The sequence below is a fragment of the Molossus molossus genome, unplaced genomic scaffold (assembly GCF_014108415.1).
Source record: "Molossus molossus isolate mMolMol1 unplaced genomic scaffold, mMolMol1.p scaffold_m16_p_15, whole genome shotgun sequence".
Lineage (NCBI taxonomy): Eukaryota > Metazoa > Chordata > Mammalia > Chiroptera > Molossidae > Molossus > Molossus molossus.
In genome coordinates, this window is record NW_023425350.1 from 65,643,318 (window position 1) to 65,662,518 (window position 19,201).

At 57.1% G+C, this 19,201-nt stretch overlaps 1 protein-coding gene across 1 annotated transcript in view; it reads right to left on the minus strand.

The window, feature by feature from the left end:
• Positions 1-629: 629 nt before the first annotated feature.
• The window catches only part of POLR1A (RNA polymerase I subunit A), an 82,920-nt gene continuing 64,348 nt past the window's right edge, over positions 630-19,201 (minus strand). The window contains exons 22-34 of the mRNA XM_036262713.1: positions 18,441-18,606; positions 17,451-17,672; positions 16,423-16,637; positions 14,410-14,577; positions 13,447-13,582; positions 12,864-13,021; positions 6,710-6,836; positions 5,380-5,490; positions 4,525-4,818; positions 3,502-3,702; positions 2,470-2,587; positions 1,868-2,032; positions 630-1,555 (exon numbers count right to left, since the gene is read on the minus strand). Coding sequence (XP_036118606.1) covers positions 1,455-1,555; positions 1,868-2,032; positions 2,470-2,587; positions 3,502-3,702; positions 4,525-4,818; positions 5,380-5,490; positions 6,710-6,836; positions 12,864-13,021; positions 13,447-13,582; positions 14,410-14,577; positions 16,423-16,637; positions 17,451-17,672; positions 18,441-18,606 — 2,182 coding nt within the window. The 3' untranslated portion in view covers positions 630-1,454. The remainder of the gene's footprint in view (positions 1,556-1,867; positions 2,033-2,469; positions 2,588-3,501; positions 3,703-4,524; positions 4,819-5,379; positions 5,491-6,709; positions 6,837-12,863; positions 13,022-13,446; positions 13,583-14,409; positions 14,578-16,422; positions 16,638-17,450; positions 17,673-18,440; positions 18,607-19,201) is intronic.

Genomic DNA, 19,201 nt, shown 5'->3' on the forward strand with positions numbered 1-19,201 from the left:
TTCACCTGCGGCCCTCCGTGCCCTCCGGCCCCTGTGCCCTCTGTGCCCAGTGGGCGGAGCTAACCTCTGTGCTGATGCCCAGGCCTGGGGCCGTGCAACCATGTACCTCTGTGCACCAGCGACCTCCTCCGAGGACTGGCTCGGCCACTCTGGTACAGGGGAAATCAAGTGGTGCAGCGGCCCTTAGCTCCAAGACGCACCGCTTAACCAGCAGCGCAGGGTTCCAGGGGCCCTCCTTCCTCGGCCCGTTTGTGTTCCTCTGTACTCCAGCCCTGGTGAGCCCTGTTTCTGCCACGTGTTCCTCAGTGCGGGCCCAGGAGGTCCAGGCTGGGCTCTGTCACGTCTAGAGGAAGCGGTGTGGTCACTCCCCAGGCAAGGCCTCCCTTCCCACGGCTTCCACTCCGCGGGCCTCAGGCCAGAAGCTGGCTGGGAAAGGGCACGCTGCAGGGCAGGCTGGGGTCCAGGGCTCTCCCCCAGGTCCTCTGCCAAGAACAGGAAGAGGAGCTGAGATGTGACTATGCTGAGAAACCCGTCCTGAGCTTGCAAAACACAAATGCAGAAACCATAAACCAAGGAAAGAATAAAAAACCCCAAGCTTTACGTTTTTTTGGGGTTTTTTTTACCTCCTAATAGCTAGTTCCAGTGATGTTTATTCCTGTCTGAGCCGGAACCACATTAGACAAAAATAGAAACAGCCTCTGGTTTTATAGCCTCTGTACAAGTCCTTAGACTTTTCGATTTGTGTCAGGGCCTCTTGCTGTGGAGCTGGAGACCAAGGGGGGCAGACGGAGCAGGGTCTGCAGAGGGACCTGGGCCTCAACGCTGGACTCAGAGCAGAATCAGGGAGAGACAGCCAAGCAGCCGGTTCCAACAGTGCAGGGGTGAGCGGCTGGGCCCTGGAGAGACCAACCCAGACTCAGGGCTAATCTGATACAGAAGGACATGTGGCCACATGCCAGCAGGGCCAGGGTCCTGCCCCAGGCACAGAAGCTGGGTCTGTGCCAGCCTGTGCTTGGCCCAAGGAAAGCCGTGGGGAGTCTGCAGGAATTCTGTCCCCCAGGCTGGTGCAGCCAGGAGAAGCAGGCCAGGGCCAGCAGCCTCTCCGTTTCTGCTCGAGAGCCCAGGGATCCTGCCGCAGTCACTGCCTGATCACAGCAGCGGGCCCTCTCTCCTACCTGGGGGGGCAGGGATCTCACCCCTGAAGTCTCCACCAGCACAGGGGAAGGCCCTGCGCCTCAGAGGGACTCAGGGGATTTGGTGAACCTTGTTTATATCCTGAGATGAGGAGGGGCAAGGATGATCAATGCTACCACCTTCCTGGGAAAGCTGGTCCAGCTCAAAGGCCAGCTGTGGTCTGGAGCCCAGTGTCACTGCTGTGCTCTGTAGGCGACTGGACCACCGGCACGTCCCTCGGGGCCATCCTCCAGGCCAGGCAGACGGTGCTGTGGTAGCTGCTATCGCAGGGGCTGCTTGAGCTCAAACAGGCCTGTCCCGCCCCTGACGACTTTCCCAACCACGAGGCAGGCTGACGGGGACCTCAGCTCGTCGTGGGATCCTGGTGAGACACAGAGCACTGTTAGGTGGTCGAGAAAGAAGTTGGGGGTGACGTGGGGGGAAGGTGGGGCACCTTGGAAGCCACAGGGCAGCCTAGAGTCCCGGAGGTGGACTGGCGACAGGGGCCTTGTCACCCGGGCAGCACCGCTCCTCCCTCTCCGTGGACACGCGGTGCTTCCCTGCTGCCGCCGCCCCTCCCGGCTGCCCCGGCGGGGGCTCGCACTCACGCGGGAGGCCAGTGGAAAGGGGACCCAGGAACAAGCCCGTGTGCCCGGAGTGGACCAGGAGGCTGTGGACACCTGCCCACACTGACCCAGCATGGTGGCCTGCTTCAGGAACTGGAAGCTGGTTTCAAATGTCATCTGTTGCAGAGGGGACGAGTTCGACTGGATCCCAAAGCGGTTCAGCGGCTTGTAAACACCCTCGAAGCACATGTAGTCGGCGACCAGGGAGAGGTGGCGGGGATCGACTGCGATGCCTATCACATGGGCATCAGGAAGGATTAAGCAGCGACAAGGGGACCGTCAGGGCAGTGCCACCCAACACAAGTCAGCTCACCAACCCAGGTGTCGGACACCAGGGCTCCACTCCCGGCTCCCTTAGCTAGCCCCTCCCCCCCTCGGCCGGGCGGCGCCTCCGTGACAGCACTGCCTCCACCCGGAACCGAAACCCCGAGGGCTGCATGGGGCCGAGGTATCAGGCAGGAGCTTCCTCAGAGGCCGACGGACGGAAACAAGTGTTGGCTTGGTGACAGGACTCGCTTGTCACACGAGACGGAAACACAAGTCACCCCTTCTCCATGGTCATTCTCAGGGTCTCCTACAGGCGACACGCTCACTGCACCCCTATTTCAGCTCCCCGATGCTGCTGGACGACACCTGCAATCTTCCGGTGGCTGTGCGCAGTGTCCCTTACCGTACACGGCAAACACGTCTTTGATCTCCTTCTCGATCACCCGCAGCGCGGCCTCGATGCCGTACGTGCTGGCCATAGCGTGGATGTCATTGGAATAGAGGCGGTTCAAGTCCAGAACCTGGGGAGGAAGCAGGGGATGACTGGGTGGCCTGCCTCTGCTCCCTCCAAGCTGGCCCCAGGCTGCGCCCTCTCCTTGTCTGGCAACTGAACACAACTGATGCCAAAGTGGCCGCAACGTGGCCCAGGCTGCCGGAGGAGGCAGTGTGGGCAGAGCTGCCGGTCGGATGCCCGCCAGGCCCCACGGCCCGTCTCCTCGCTACCAGAGCGGAGATGGCTCAGCACCCACTTCAGAGTCACAGAGGATTTGTAGGACCAAGGTGTCCCTGGACTGGCGGGGCAAGTTCCCCAGCAGAGACAGACACCTGTCCCGGGCACGAGGAGCACAGACGGCAGCTCCACAGGCGTGACCGGGCCTCTGTGGGCTGCTGCTGTGGGGGAGAAGTCTGCGAGCGGGAGAGCTGTGGCTTGGCGAGGACTAGAGGACAGCGGGCTGGAGGAGTGCCAGCCCCCCAGTACCTCTGGGGGACACTTGTGCACAGGGGCTGCGAGAACCTTGGAGGCCATGGGGCTGTGGCGTGGGAGGAAGCGGGACAGAGCGCAGACAGGACAGACGTGCTGCAGGAGCAGGTGGGGCTGTGCCTGGACCACCTCTACACCCAGCGCCTCTTCCACCAGATACAGTGAGCAGCTGCCAGGCCAGCAACTCAGCCAACGGTTTCTTACAACAGTCCTTTGGAAGGTTTTCATCTCAAAGAAAATCATTTGTATTGAAAATAGTTGGAGTACTTCAGAGTTAAAGCGAAGCAGGTGTCTGTACCGCAAGCCTTAAGTGGGCTCCCGGGCCCTGCAGACCCCAACAGGAGCACCAGGTCACAGCACCTCGGTCTGGGGACACTGGGCGAGAAGTGCCAGGGGCTCAGCAGGGGCCAGGGCAGGTGCTGGAGCCTGGCTCCCCGGGGCGGAGGCACGCACCTCGGAGTACTTGAACAGCTCGGGGAGGTTGATGCCTTCGGTGTTCAGGACGAACCCCTTCTCGCCCCTGTCGGTGGTCGTCTCGTTCAGGAGGCACCTCGTGATGCCCTTGGTGGCGTAGATGACAGCGCTGTGGGCCAAGGACGAGGCCAGGGAGCTCATGTCAAAGTTAATCTTCATTAGCGGGAGCTTCACTGTCACCTGCAAGGGGAGAAAGAGCTGAGCCACAGGCGATGGCACCCTGCACCCCAAAATGGAGGCAGAGGCCATGCCGACCCGGTTCCTCGGGGTCCTCCTCCAGAGCCCTCTTAGTAAACACCCTGGCAGGAGACAGGTGTCGGGGGGCAGAGGGGGGGCGCAGTGAGTCTGCACCTACAAACCCTGGTGGCTTGACCAACAGCACACAGCAGTCACCTCCGGACTGCGGTGAGCAGTGGAGTGACAGCTCCCAGAGGGCGTGAAAGCTGACAGTCCACCGCCAGCATCGCCGCCCTATCCTGTTACCACAGAGCTAACACCACGGCATGTGATCCTGGTCCACGCTCCTGTCGGCACTGCCATGGCAACCGCTGAGCCGGATCAACGCAGAGAAGCCCCGCCGCGTGCAGGCTGTCCAGCACGCTCGCCACTCAGCCGGTGAGGGCACCAGGCCACCCGGCAGAGCCCAGGCCGCTGGAGTCAGAAGTGATGCTCCTGCCTGCCCCATAGCTCGGGACACGGTAACCACCTGTGCTGAGCACTGAAGGAGGCGACGTGTGGAAGTACCTACAGGCCTGGCAGACCGCACCCCACACCCTCTTGTTGAAATACCAAGAGTGGCCCTCAAGGAATTTTAAAGTCAGATCTGTGAGGCCGAGGTTTGGGGCAGCGGGCCCACAGCTGCCACCACATTCTGAACTCCAGGGACCTGGGATTAAAGAGAGCAGCCAGCTCCCACATGCCCCAGCGACAGCCCCACCTTTGCAGGGGCCCTGAGCAGCGGCCCCTCCCTCCCTGGCCCCACGCGGCGCTGACCTCACTGACCTGGCACCACAGGCTCCCCTCGGTGTCATACTGGTAGTCCTCTATGAACGGGTGGGATTCACGGACAGCCTGGACCCGGTGCTCCACGGCTTCAGCTCCCTGGGGCTCCTGGCTGGGTTTCTGGGACTGTCTCGAGGGTGGAGCAGGGGGCGAGTCCTCCTCGGGGCCTGAGCCCAGCTCTTCATCCTGCTCCTGGGCCCTGTGGGCACCTTCCCCACGGACGTTCCCTTCCTCTGGCGCATCTTCATCGTCATTCTCCTCCCCCTCCTCCTCCTCCTCGCTCTCATAGTCGACCTGGCAGGTGACAGGGCACAGGCTGCGTCGCTGGGGCCCTGCCATCTACCAGCACTTTGCCTGCAGAGCCTCTCTGACTGCCCCCCATGCCCCTCCTGCTCCACGTGGCCTGGCTGCGGTCCTCCTTCACCCACTGGCCTTTCCCCCAGGAATGCCAGCCCCCTGTCCCCCCCCCCTCACCCTCTCTGGGCTCCCTTTCCTGTGACCCCCCGCAGCCCCTTTAACCTGCTCTTCATCCTCACAGCCATCAGGACGGTAGAGGGCTGGAGGAGGAGAGGGCAGGGGGCATTATAGTTTCACAGGAGGCAGACTGACTTCGTCTCTTTGAAACAGATTCAAACCCAGGGTCAGCCAGACACAAAGGGCGGCCTGCCCGGTGCCTGCCCCGAGAACGCCATCTTCCCAGCTGGAAGGGGTGCTGGGCGGGCTGGTCTCACCCCCAGGCTCCCAGCGGCTCCCAGCAGATCGAAGGAGTGGCCGTATGTGTCAGGGATGATCCCTTCCGTATGACGGAGGTGGAGGGGTGTGACCACAGCCCTCACCCAGCCAGAGGCCCCTCACCTCCTCCTCCTGCTTCTCCCTGCGTTTGACGTCAGAGGCGTCAGCGTCTCCCTCCTCAGCTTCGGCGTCTACGATGTGCTCCTCCTCCTCGTCATTACCTTCCTGCTCCCCCTGTGGTGTGCGGACAAGGAGGGACAGACCAGCTCCAGTACTACCGCCCGGCGAATCCATCTGTCCGCCCACCTACCTGCCCTCCGCCTCCCGCCCGCCGAGGGTCCGCCAGCATCTATTCTGCGTTGGCCCTGACCCCACGCCTCCTTTCCAGCCTTCGTCTTTCCAGGTACCACCTGCAACATCTTACATTTTTTTTAAAAAATGTCAAGACCTTCCGAGTCACTAAAAGAATATGGTACAAAATATTGTTCCAAATATTTTTGTTGCAGGTGGAGACGAAGAGAGAGGGCTACCTTGGTGGAATACTGAGTGTTTTAAAAACCAAGTATTTACACCTTTCTCTGTCCGCCCTCGTTGCCTGGTCTCCTTTCGGGTGACCTAGTAATAAGGACTGGGCAGCCCTGCAAAGACAGCCCATGCCCTCTGTGCTTGAGTGAGCCAGCTGGCAGACGTCATGGCAGGGGACCCAGAATTCTCTCCAGTCTAGGCCAGTCCCTCATTGTAGGGATGGAGACAGGCCCAGAGAGGAGGTGACACAGCTGAGCTCACAGAGCAGTCAGGGACAGTGCCAGTCCTTGCTGCAAACCCCCAAGCCTACTGCTTGCTGCACCAACAAACCACTGCCTCAGCTGATGCTCGGTCCTGCCCCCACCCTGCCGCGGGTCCCTTGGCGATGAGGTATGATCATTCCTGGACCTTTTGCCTCCAACAGCTTTTCTCTGGCTCCTTCCTCCTTCTTTGTCACGAAAGCCCAACTTCCCTGCTTCAAAATGCCTCTCTGGCCCCTGCTAATACCCTGTGGGCCTCAATTCACTGGGCCTAGGTAAGTCAAAGGCAGATAAAAATTAAACAGAAAAAGAACTTCCTAACACCCAGCAGGTTCCATTACTTTGAGTCTATCCTCAGAATAAAAAATCACTTATGGGGGCGATTATGGGCAGAGATGAATGACCTGGGCCCTGCCCGGGGCCAACCAGGTCATGCTGCCCGCTGAATGGCCCACCACACCGAGAGGTCAGTGTTGCTTCTCGGCTCTGAGCACAGCAGGTAAATGCTGAGGTCAGAGGAGAGATGGGCCGAGGAGCACTGAGGATAGCACGGAGCCTTCCCAGGAGAGGAGCCGAAGCGAGCCACCGCCCCACGCCCCTTCCAGCCCTGGGACCCCGAACCCCCCACCCCCCGTGCCAGTCCCCGAGGGCCTCTGGGACTCACTCACCTGATTCTTCCCCGCCTCCCCAGCACTGTCTAGATCCCGCTGGGTGGCTCTTCGCGTGTTCACACTTCTGAAAGCTGATGCTTTGCTATTCTTCTTTCTGATGGATTCCATCAGCATTTTAAAGAATCTAAAGCAAGAAGAAAGCCACACAGACCCTCAGTACGAGCATCTCACACCCACAGGCTGACACGGGACCAGCATGAGACCGGGCCTCTCCGATCGGCTCAGTGTCGCCCTCTTGCTGTCCCTGAGTGGTGCGCGGCATGTGAGAAAGAACATGGCTCCACGGCCTGCAGGGCCTGGTCGGAATATGTGCTCTGCTCCGCCACTCCCAGGGAGCTGGCTCTGCGCACAACGGTCTCGTGAGCTTTACCTCCCTTGTCTGTGAGAGGTGGGCATTAATGTTTCATGCAGCCTTGTTTTAAGGACTGGCAATCACACTACGTTCGGTATCTGCCACAGCACCTGGCAGAGCAGGTGCTCAGGAAACGAGTTGTTGGTATGGCTGTGGCTGTCGTCCAGAGGACGGGTCCAGCTGGGACTAGGACCTTCCCCCTGCCTGGCCACCCCACATCTCCAGAAAGTGATAACTCCTGTCTCCTAGGTGTGGAAGCCCTGATAATTTGATGAAAGAATTAAGATGTGCACAAGCTCACTGGAATTTCAAAGGCTGTGATAACTTACTTTGTGGCAATAAATCCTGTCATCAGATTAGAACAAAACCAATTTAAAACCAATGCAAGCACAGCCTAGGAGGCCTTTCCCGACCCCTAGATACTTTCATGCTCCATTAGGGCCCCACCCCCACCCCCTTTTGGTTCCTATACTCTCTCGCCCGTCTGCTTCACCAAGCTACAGCAGCATGCCAACACGGACTGCTTTGAATTATGCAAAGCATCGTGTGCCTCCGGCGTCCTGGCAGCCACCCCGCATTCTCTGAGCCCTCAGTGTGCCTAGCATGTGCCCTGGGGCAAAGCAAGGACGAAAACTGGGAGTTTAGAGTCTTAATTTTAGAAGTGGGCAGGTCACGTGTTTACTATTTTGCTCATTATAAACAAAACAAAACAAAAACTTGCCTCTCTCCCTCATTTTTAAAAACTTTAAAAGTTGTACATGGTTTTGCTGGGCTTTCTGCCTTTGCCAGAAAAGAGGCTCCTTACTCATAACCTGGGGAAGAGCCTGGTCACTAGGCACTGGGGACAGTTGAGAGGGCCGGATAGGGAAGGCCAGGCTGGACTTTAGAAAGACAGAATCCGCCCTGGCTGGTTTGGCTCAGTGGTTATGGTTAGAGCGTCAGCCTGTGGTCCAGAGAAACCCGGGTTCGGTTCCCGCTAAGGGCATGTACCTCGGTTGCAGTTTGTCCCCGGCCCTGGTTGGGTTGTGCAGGTGGCAGCCACTCGATGTGTCCCTTTCACATCGATGTTTCTCTCTCTCTCTCCCTCCAACTCAATCTGAACAAAAAATGGAAAAATGTCCTCGGGTGAGGATTAAAAAAAAATCCAATTGAGAAGTGGGGGCAGAAGAGATGCTTCTAAAGGACAGGCTCTCACGCAATCCCCTGTTCCACACAAGACGATGAGGGCCTGGACCTCATCAGTGCAATGAGACCACTCCCTGCTCATGTTGTCTACTGCGCAGAGGGGAGATGGACAGGCGGACCAGGCGCAGAGGGGAGATGGACAGGCGGACCAGGCGCAGAGGGGGGGAGATGGACAGGCGGACCAGGCGCAGAGGGGGGGAGATGGACAGGCGGACCAGGCGCAGAGGGGGGGAGATGGACAGGCGGACCAGGCGCAGAGGGGGGGAGATGGACAGGCGGACCAGGTGCAGAAGGGAGGAGATGGACAGGCGGACCAGGAACAGAAGGGAGGAGATGGACAGGTGGACCAGGAACAGAAGGGAGGAGATGGACAGGCGGACCAGGCGCAGAGGGGAAAAGATGGACAGGTGGACCAGGTGCAGAGGGGAAAAGATGGACAGGCGGACCAGGTGCAGAGGGGGGGAGATGGACAGGCGGACCAGGCGCAGAGGGGGGGAGATGGACAGGCGGACCAGGCATGGAAGCCCTAGGCCTGCACACAGGAGCTGCTCATTACCTCCCTCTGCTGTGGAGCTGCTGCTGACTCACCAGGTGGTGACTTTGTGGCAGTCCCCCATCTGAGACTCTTCCCCCAGCATTCCAAGCCCCCAGCTGTCCTCAACCCTAGTCACACATCTGCTCCCACCCACCTCTGTGCACGTGATGAGCTTGTGCTCAGGCCTCTGCTCTGCTAGTCATTTTCTCAGCCCTTATCTAACACCGGAGCGGCATTCCCCTCCCCCAGCCCCCAGGGCTGGGTCTAGGTGCAGATGTAATTTCCCTGGTCTCCCCAGTTGGGAATCCTTCCTACCCTGCTTGCCCGCTGGGTCAACAGGACTGGTGCAGAACATGAGAGGAGGCAGAAAGCAGACTCGACGCGGGACCAGGAAGTGGCAGACACGGTGCCAGTGCTCGAGTTCTCCTGGAGGTGCAGACGGTTTGCCCTTCCGTGATTTTGCCAAGAGCAAGAGAACTGAAGGCCCACAGTGGCTGGCCTGGGAGGCCTGGCTATGTGTCAGGATGTGGCAGCTGAAGGGGTACAGGAGGGGCAGGCTGCAGAGAAAGCGCCCACGCCGCAGAGATAATTATAAACACAGAACGTGACCCTTGCCTGTTTCTGAAAGTGCCTGCCAATAGCTCCACTGCCTGTTTTATTTATTATTTTAATTAAAATTTGTTTCTTTTATTGATTTTAGAGAGAGAGGAAGTGCAAGGGAGAGAGATATAAACAGGGATGAGAGAGAACATTGATTGGCCGCCTCCTGCATGTCCCCCACTGGGGATCAGGCCCCCAACCTGGGCATGTGCCCTGACTGGGAATCAAACCAGCGACCTCTTGGTGCATGGGTCGATGCTCAACCACTGAGCCACACCAGCCAGACACCTGCTGTTTTCAAAGTCAGGCTCACAGAAGCAATACCTGCAGACAGCTGACCTGGTCATTGCATGGCTGGAACCCAAGTCCAGAACTTGCACCCCTCACTCTAGTTCAGTGCTCTTCCCACTTCACCACCCCGAGTCCACCTTCCAGATAATTTACACCAGTACTCACAGTCACAGGTGCCAGTACAAATATCTAGGGGACCTTAAGGGCTTACATGTCTCCATCTGGGGAAGTGTCACAGTGTATCTAGTTTTTTGGTTTCCTATCTGTGACAAAATCGGCCCATGAACCCTTGTACACTGTTGGTGGGAATGTAAATTGGTGCAGCTATAGGAAATAATATGGAGGTTCCTAAAAAAAAAAAAATAGAAGTACCTTATGATCCAGCTATTCCAATACTGGGTCTCTCTGAAGAAATCCAAATCACTAATTGGAAAAGATAGATCAAAGAGAATGGAATCTTGCCATTTGCGATAACATGGATGGCCCTAGAGGGTATTATACTAAGTGAAATAAGTCAGACAGAGAAAGACAAACACTGTGTGCTCTCACTTACATGTGGAACCTAAAGAACAAAAGCAAACAAGTTAAACCCAGAGTCAGAGAGCAGGTGGGTGTTACCGGAGGAGATGGGGGCTGAAGGGGGAGATAAAATGGGTGAAGGGATTAAGTACAAACTTCCAGGTATAAAATAAATACGTTGTGGTTTGTAAGGTGACAGATGGTAATCAGACTTACTGTGGTGACATGTCACAGCATACAGAAACATGATACTGCATGTCAGTACACCTGGATTAAAGAAAATGTCACGATCCCACAGCTGGGAGAGAAGAAGGGAAGAAAGGGAGGGAAGGGAAGAGAGAAAGGGGTAGGGAGGAGAGGAGGGAGAAAGGAGGGAGAAAGGCTGCTGTGGGGAGGGTCACTCTCTTGCAAGCACACTCACTTCCTGTGGCCTGTATGAGGCCCGGCTGGGCTGCTCCACGCCCACACCTGAAAACGGTGGTCCAAACCCCACCCAGGCCTCATGCGGCTCCTTCCCTCACCTCTGGCCCATTCTGCTGAAGTCAGAGTATCTCCAACAAGAGCTACTGCACATGGCTTTGTTTATCACAGCTTTTCAAGTGCACGAGCAACATACAAAGTAGGAGCCGAAAAAATATTTCACACCCTGGCTGGTGTGGCCCAGTGGCTGGAGTGTCAGCCAGTGCACTGAAGGGCTGAGGGTTGGATTCCCGGTCAAGGGCATATATTTGGGTTGTAGGTTCAATCTCCCACCCTGGTCAGGATGTGTACAGGGAGGCAGCCAATTGCTGTCTCTCTTACATTGATGTTTTTTTCTCTCTCTCCCCCTTCCTTCCACACTCTCTTAAAAAAAGAAATGGAAAAAATATCCTTAGGTGAGGATTAACAACAACAAAATGTATTTCACTGCTAGGAAGAAGCCAGGGCTGTCCTTTATCAAGAAGACATTTTTGCAAAGTGATGGACTTCCAACTCCCCAAAATAAGGTAGTAAAAAGAACTCCACACACATTCTGGTACATGTCTCCTGCAGATCCACCTGCTCGGCAGGCCTCACATGACTAGAAATGGGGCAGATCACTCAACTCAACCTCGCTGGATCCTTCTCTAGAGGCCGTGAAATCCCAACTCCCATTTCTCAGGAAAGGGCTGTCTGGCCAGCACACACATGCAGGGCCCTCGGGAGGTATGCTCCTCCCTGGTAATTAAGGAGCTGGCAGGCTGGGGCACAGAGGGGGTCTCCTGGGACATGGCCCAGCACAGGAGAGCACAGGGCCTGCCTGACAGAACAGACCTTCTTTACCCAGGCAGACAGTGATGGAGGTGTTCCCTGAGGCCCGACCAGCAAAAACTTCACCGAATTCGTGTAAATCGGGGCAGATCTGCCTGGTCAGCGACCCCCGTCCAAGGGCTGAGTTCACATCTGAGCCCATCATCTACCACAATATCCACTGTCCTAACAACCACCTGCTTAGAGGGCCAGCTGGAGCCGGCTCACATCTTCAGGTGACAGGAGAGAGGGCCTGTGGCCGCACAGCTGCTCCCTCCTGGTCACACTGCCTCATGACCTGCCTCGGGGTGGGTATCACTCAGAAAAGGTTTGTGGGACAACGAATGCATGGACTTTCTGCCACTGCCCGCCACTGGTTCTCCATTTCTGAGCAGCCTGGAGAAGATATGACAGGTGGTCTAGGTGAGAGGCAGTGGTTTGTGGTCCATGGCCAAATCCTGCCCACACCCGAGATCTTTTAAAGATATGCATTGGTTGCTGATGTTTAAAAATTGGAGACTTCTTATTTATAAAAGCAAAAGCAAGTAAGACAGAAAAAAGATTGGCAGGGGGGTGGAGGTAGTTCTTTTTCTTTTTGAATCAAATTATCTATCTGGCTACCCTGGCCCACGCTCCCGCCCCCTGGAGGCAGGGTCTGCACACTCCAGTCAGCCGGAGGCATCCCCACCTGCTTCACTGGCCTCTTCCCCGCGAGGCCTTGCAGCCCGGCGTTTGCACTCCACAATCTGGGTGAGATGGCAAGTCAAAAGGGCTCCGTTGGCTCTTCCTGGCTGGTCCTATCTCAATGTGCTCACCCTCCCACTCCTGTGTACTCAGCCACGTGGCCTCTGCTTTTCAACTGTCCAACAGTGACTTGAACTCGAGAAAAAGATGTTCATTCTCACTACCGGAAAGCAACCAGAATTGCTCTAGAAGCAGCCAGAGGTAACCCCAGTTATGGAACTGGCACTTAGGAGCAGCAGGCCACAGGTGCACCGCTCACCAACAGGGTTAAGCGTACCAGGGACGACATCACGCCGCCCCGAATCGCATGCCAGAATCGACCCGCGTGCCGGTCTGACAGCACAGCAGCTCTGCTGCGAAGGGCTCAGTTCCCCTACAGTGCCCATTCTTCCCGTCTCAAAGCCCACAGACCGAGGAGACAAGGTTCATCAACTAGAGAGAACAGGGCTTAGGAAGCGGTGTGTGGTCAATGAGTCACACCGACAGGTCCAAGTAGGGATGAGGTTTCCAGATTAGGCTGCAGGGCCCACTGTTTCCTATGCACTTGCCTATGAAGAACTAACTTGGACAAATGAGCTCCATTCTCTAGGAGTCCTGCAGCCAGGAGGGCTCGAGACGCACAACAAGGTCAATGACAAAGGGGCCTGAGTCCTGACCTTGTTTCCATGAAGTGCAGAATGTCCTTCGGTTTCAGGCACTTCTCCTGCTGGTACTCCGCATAGGGCAGGAACTGAAACCGCAGCTGGTACAGCCGGAACTTGTCCTGCTTCTCTCCCATCCAGAATGACTCCTGGACATCGATTTTCTGTAACACCTAGAACCAGATACACAGGGAGAACCCAACTTGCCAGGTACCAGGAGGGCATTACAGGTGGGTTATGGGAAACCTGAGGGCTTCGAGGGCTGGGCTGGGACCAATGGCCTAAACCCCAAAGTAACTCCCACAGCCTGCAGGTCACACCCAGAGAATGGCCCAAGGCTGCCGGGAGTGGGCTCCAGCAGGCTGTAAGCTAACTCAGGACGTCTCTTTATTCTTAAGGTGTGTGAGAATGCGGCAGAACTAGCGATGACTTCCCAAGCTTCCTGCTCAGCACCATCCCTGTTTAACACCCGACAGGGAAAGTTCCCCTCTGGCTGGTGGGGATCTGAGCCCAAGGTCTGAACAGTCAGCAAAGCTGTTCTGCGCGGACAGGACACGGGAAGATGCTTTGCAGTCTGCAGCGGGACCGAGACAATTACCTCCCCTAAGCACACCCTGGTAAGCTGTCTCTTCAGGCTTTTCACTCTCTTCAGTGCTTTCCTGGTGTTGAGCACGGGCACGCTCATCATGGGGGTCTTGATGTTGGCGCTGGCCACCATGAGGATCTCCCTCAGCCTGTCACAGACCAAGGGCACATCTGATCACAAGGGGCACCCAGATTCCCTGTTTGTGTGAGGCCTTTCTTGTCAGAGCTCTCTGGGATCTGAGACCTTGGGATCTTGCAGGGAAATGTGCTGAGTCAGAGTCCCAGCTCTGGCCTGTGACAGCTCGTGACTGTCCTTTCAGTTTCGTCACTGTGGCTCCTCAAGGACGGGACTGTGTCTTACTCTTGTTCCCCATGGGCTTTGCCTTGCATATGGCAGGTGCTTACTGAGCTTACTGAATGAGTGGGCGGTAACCAGTGTGCGCAGCTCTCCTACCGGGTGCAGGCACCGTGCTCTGGGCCTCGCCCATGAGCTCAGCGGCCTGCACAGCCTGACTGCGAGGTAAGGTGCCCCTCCCCCAGGTGAGGATCCTGAGTTGGAGAAGCCAAGGGACCTGTCTGAGAAAGTGGCCAGGCCAGGCAGCAGACGCAGGTGGGTCCTCGCCCGCCAGACATCACCCTGCAGGATGCACCTCTGTGGGTCACCTTCCAGGTTTATGGTGCCCCAGAGTTGGACAACCATGTGGCTCTGCGTGGGGCTTGTGAACATCTTCTTGAGTCCTGACCCCAAGAGTGTGAAATTTTATAGCAACTCTGATACAGGAGTTGGCAGAGGGATAAATGGGGATACTAAGAGGCCAGCCAAAGACAGTGCACAGAAGAGATGGATTCCAGAAACTCCAGCCCTGACCCCCACTTTGACAAGCCCTGCCTGTTGGTCACGCACACACTCTAACTAAATGAGCTCTTCCGCAGGAGTGTGCCGGGACAGACCCCGCCTGATGCACCCGTGGCCCACCTCGGAATACCCAGGGTGACGTTCATCTCGCCTCTGCCGGCAAAGTGGAAGGTGTTCAGGGTCATCTGTGTGGAGGGCTCTCCAATGCTCTGGGCAGCCAGCAGGCCCACAGCCTCGCCCGGGTCACACAGTGAGCGCTGCCACTTCAGCTGCAGCAGGGTCCTCAACCTGGAGACGGGCAGGGATGGCAGAGGTTAGGAGCACAGACGCCCTGTCTGTTAGGAGGTGCATGGAACTATTCCCTCTCCCTCTGTCTGGGCAGGTACTTCCTAACAAATGACCCTCTAATCCCTGAATTCCCACTGGTAACCTGGAATGTCCTAACTTGCCCAGCACAGAGCCCCGCTGGTGGCTGTAGCTCTGGATGTCCACACCTGGACTGTCATGCTGAGGATGCCACGTGTCCACTCTGCGCCAGTCCCAAGCCCCCGGGCAGTGAGAATGTGAGCTCCCTCGTCACATCTTCCTCCCCCTAGTTGTGACCACCTGGAGAGGGCATAAGCCTCCTTCTGTACAAACCAGGACGAGGTTCACTAAGCAACTGTGGGGCGCAGGGGGCAGGTGGCAGGGGGTTAATTTTCTTAACTAGTACGAATGCCGCCACGTCAGCAGTACTTGTGCTATACAACTTTGTAACTACTGGCCACTCTTCCTTTCAGAACAGCCCTGGGAACACTGCTGTGCTCTCACACATGGAACAAGGAATGCTCAACAAATAGAAACTAAAAGGACAAATGTGTGAATGCAAAAGAAAGCAACAAAACCACATCTGTATGCAGGATCTTTTTAAAAGTCAACTTTTCATTAGCCTGATGTGTCCTCTCTCCCAGGTGCCTCACGTCACTATCCCTGTCAGGCAAAGGCTTCAAATGCTTCCAGAACTCTGGAGTTGCACCCAGAGCTTGCTGCTTGCTAACGGGTCTCCTGCAAGAGCCAATGAGCAGAAATGCCGCCCCGTCTTGGCTCTCCAAACCCATGTGCTGCTCCCCAGGGCCAACCTCTCCCCACTCCTGATGAAGTGCAGCTGGAGGGAGGACCAACAGGGTCCTTCTGAGAATAAAGGGCAGCATCCTGAGCTGCAGGGGAGCAGGTGAAGGGGCTGGAGGACTCAGGACTTCCTCTTGTAGGGAAAGCCCTGCTGGTAGCTGATAACCTGTATGACTTACGCTACCTGGGAATCTCTTGAGGCCTGGCTGAGGAAACCACTTTAAGGGGGAAAAGAGAGAGCCCTGTCCCCCCTCCAGTATCTGTCCTTGCTCCTTGCCTCTGCTGAGTCCCATCTCCCTGCTGCAGTCCCTGGACCCTGTCAACCTCTCCAGGCACCTGGCAAGTGTCACCAGGGCAGGAGAGCAGCCCGGGGGCAGCAGGTGGTCGTGGTCTTCCAGCTCCAGGCAAGGCTTAGTGAGCAGAGTGGAAAGGACCCCAGACAACCCCTCATGGCCAGCCCCACCAGACATCCCTTGGGGGCACTTCCGATGTTTTAACCCATGTGGCTTGGCACTGGTTCCTGCCTGGATTCCCACCCCCCAGACCACAGGGTATGTTTTTCATTTTATTTTTTGTGTGTGAATAGGTCCAAACTGAGAAAAACATGTGGTCCTTCTTTCTGAAGGTTTCGAAACCAAGTTCACAGGGTCACTGGAGTAATAGACCCACGCCCTCACAAAGGGCCTAGAAGGGTGCCAAAGGCGTGCATGATTCGCTCCTGGAGTGGCGCCAATGAACGGCAGTGAGGTTCCCTGACTCTCAACTAGCCACGCCCACGACACCAAACTGGAGACAGGTCGTTTCTGTGAGCCGGTCCCAGCAGAGCTCTCCTCTGTCCTGGCCCGTGGGACGTCCATGCCTGGCTCATCTCGTCCCAGAGCCCTCAGGGCACAAGGTGCCTTCTGTTCACTTCCCTCCCTCCTGCTGGCGTCTCCACACCAGGAGGCTGCCCCTCTTCCGGAGTGGGGAGAGAAGGGTCCGACAGATCTTCCCTCTGCGCATGCCGAGCAACAGATGGCGTCTCACCTGTCGAGAGAGAGTTCCGACTTCTCGTAACTCTTCTCTGCCTGAGATGCCCACTCACGACTGTAATCATCCATCTTTTTTTCAAATGTTTCTGACACGGAAGCAAAGTAGATGTCAGGGCGCCAGACAGACAGAGTGGGGTCCGGACAAGGAGCCGCCTTCTTCTGGTACTTCCTTCGGCTCTGCTCATCTAACTGCCCCCACATCCTCAGCACCTGGAAGGAAGGGCAGGGCTCAGCCACACTAGAGGACACCGGGGATGGACTTCTTTTCCCGGGACACCCAGCAGCATAAGGAGAATCAAAGGCACTGGCTTCAAATGGAAGTTGGAGAAAGATAGAAAATCAGCTCCATGTTTGAAACAAGGAGAAACTGAATCCGTCCCAGGGCTCAGGCCTGACTACGATTCTATGAGCTCTTCGCCCTGGCCACTCAGGCACGGGTTGCTAATGTTCACACTGGATTCTTTTAGAATAAACAGGACACTCTTAACAATAATGCCAGGATAAGTGGCAAAGACAGGACGGTCCTAGGACAACCAGGACACCAGGACGCAGTCACCGTGAGCCAGGTGATCCGTCTGCCCCTAACCCTGTGCCCCAAGCTGTCCCGCAGCAGCTGCCTCAAAGCACGCCCCTGCCTCTCAGTTCCCAGCTGTGTTTGGCTAATGGAAGGCCCCTGCTTCAGACGGGAAGGTGGGAGTGTGAACCCTGGCATTTCTCTCCCAGACTCTCGGGGGAGCCCGAGTGGGCCACGTCCCTCTACTGAGGGCTCCTGTCAAGTGGCCTCTGCCCACAGCCACCGCCCTGCTCCGTCATGCCTGGGTGGTGCGGAGCCGAGTCAACAGGCTGGTGTCTCCTGGAGCACAGTGTCCTCCTGGTATTGCCATGTGAGTGCCACGTGTTTCCTGACAGCGAATGAAGCTAGATTTCATCACATCGTCTATGAGGGAAGTGACCCCTCCTCCCCTCACACCCTAACTGAGGCCTATACGCACCGGGCACTGGAGGGACAGCCCCCAGAGTCACCTGGCAAGTCCCGGGGCTGCGGCCGTGCTGATCCGCTCCCTCGAGGTCCAAGGCTCTCACAGCTGCCTGAACTTTCCGGGAGTAACTCAAGAAGGCGCCTCTTCTCTGCTGGCTGTCGGGATGCCTGCTCTGCCACTTCCTGATGGCTCTGAAGTGGCGGAGAGCCTTTTGGGGGTCTGCTCTGGATAAAACCTCGTGGAAATGCTTCGATTTCATGATTACCTAAACAAACAAGCCACACACACACACACACACACGAGCAAAGGGATGAGGGCCTGACCCCAGGGCCACGTCACACAGCTTCACAGGACCAAGACGGCTGTGTGGAGCTGCCGGGACGCCTTTCAGCGGGCTGAGCACCGCTCACGGGCCCTCACTGTGCGAACCAGACTGGGAGTGGTGGCCGGGAGCTGAGGGGTCGGGGGGAGAACGGCACATCAGAGCCCCCGCAGAACACGGGGGTTTTGAAGAAGCGATCACCCAGAGCTCTGGGACAGGTGCCAGGATGGAGAGGAGCCAGCGCCGAGCACAACCCTGATTCGGCCCCTCTGAGGGGCCCTGGATAGGTCACACCAATTTCAAAATGGGGTGACTGCCCGTCAACAGTGACAGCCACCCCGGGACAGTGTGGTACGGCATGAAAACCATGAGCTGTGTCGTGGGTGTGGGTTAAACTCTGGTTCTGCCACTCACAAGCCAGCCACTGAAGCTCTGATCCTCAGCGGCCTCGGCTGCTGACTCGGGCCGAGGGAATACCTCCTTCCCGAGGCGACATGAGGATGAGGCCCACACAGTGTCCACGCATGCTTAAGTTAGGGTCCTGCACATGGCAAACACCCCTAAATGGCAGTTGTTGTTCTGGGGGTACTCGGGCCTTTTGCCCGAGTACATCGATGGGTTGTGAAAATGGCTAATGTCTCACGGCATCGGCTCGTGGTTTATCAACTTCCCACATCCCACACCCCTGGCAACCAGGGGTCTGGCACCTACCTCATAGTTGCTGGCGAGGAAGGGGAATTGCCTTGGCTGTAAGAACTGCGTCTTGGGGATGTCCAGGCCATCCTCCCCATACAGGAACTGTACCACGCTGCCGTCACTGTCGCGGACTGTCAGGTCATACTGGACAACGAGCCCCTCCAGGTGCTTGACGATGCACCTGCACAGAGGCCTGGCTCAGCGCCTCCCTCAACCTCTCCCCCTCTGCTGCCCTGGTGCTGGCCCCTCACCTGACCTCTGGCCACTCTGCCTTGTTTCTCCCCCTGCCACTTTAGGAGGTTTCCCATGAGCCACTGTTCCCCCAGGCTCCAAGGGCAGTGTTGGTCAGCACTGTCTTCCCAGCGCACAGCCACCTGGCAAGGCTGAGGCCGAGCACCCACTTCCTCTTTGTGAACGGGAACGTGTGAGTGCCCGCCCTCTGCTCTGCTCTGCTCTGCACTCACAGGCCCCAGCTCCCAGCACAGCAGGGGCCTCTCCCAAACCCCAGGCCTCACCCTAGGGTCCACTGAAACGTGTCTACTTGAATGTCCTGCTGCCACCTCGGAGCATCTGCTTTCAGTCACTGTGCTGCCACCAAGGCCTGAGAACTCAGTTGGGCCAGACGCCTTCCCGCTCCTACTCCTGCGTTTCAGCCAGCTGCCCCATGTCTTTGCCACATCTGCTTCTTCCTTCCCATTGCCACCTTCTGGAGGCAGCCTTCCAACTCCAGCCTGGACCTCTGCCTGGCGCACTGGCTCCTTCTCCACCATGAACCT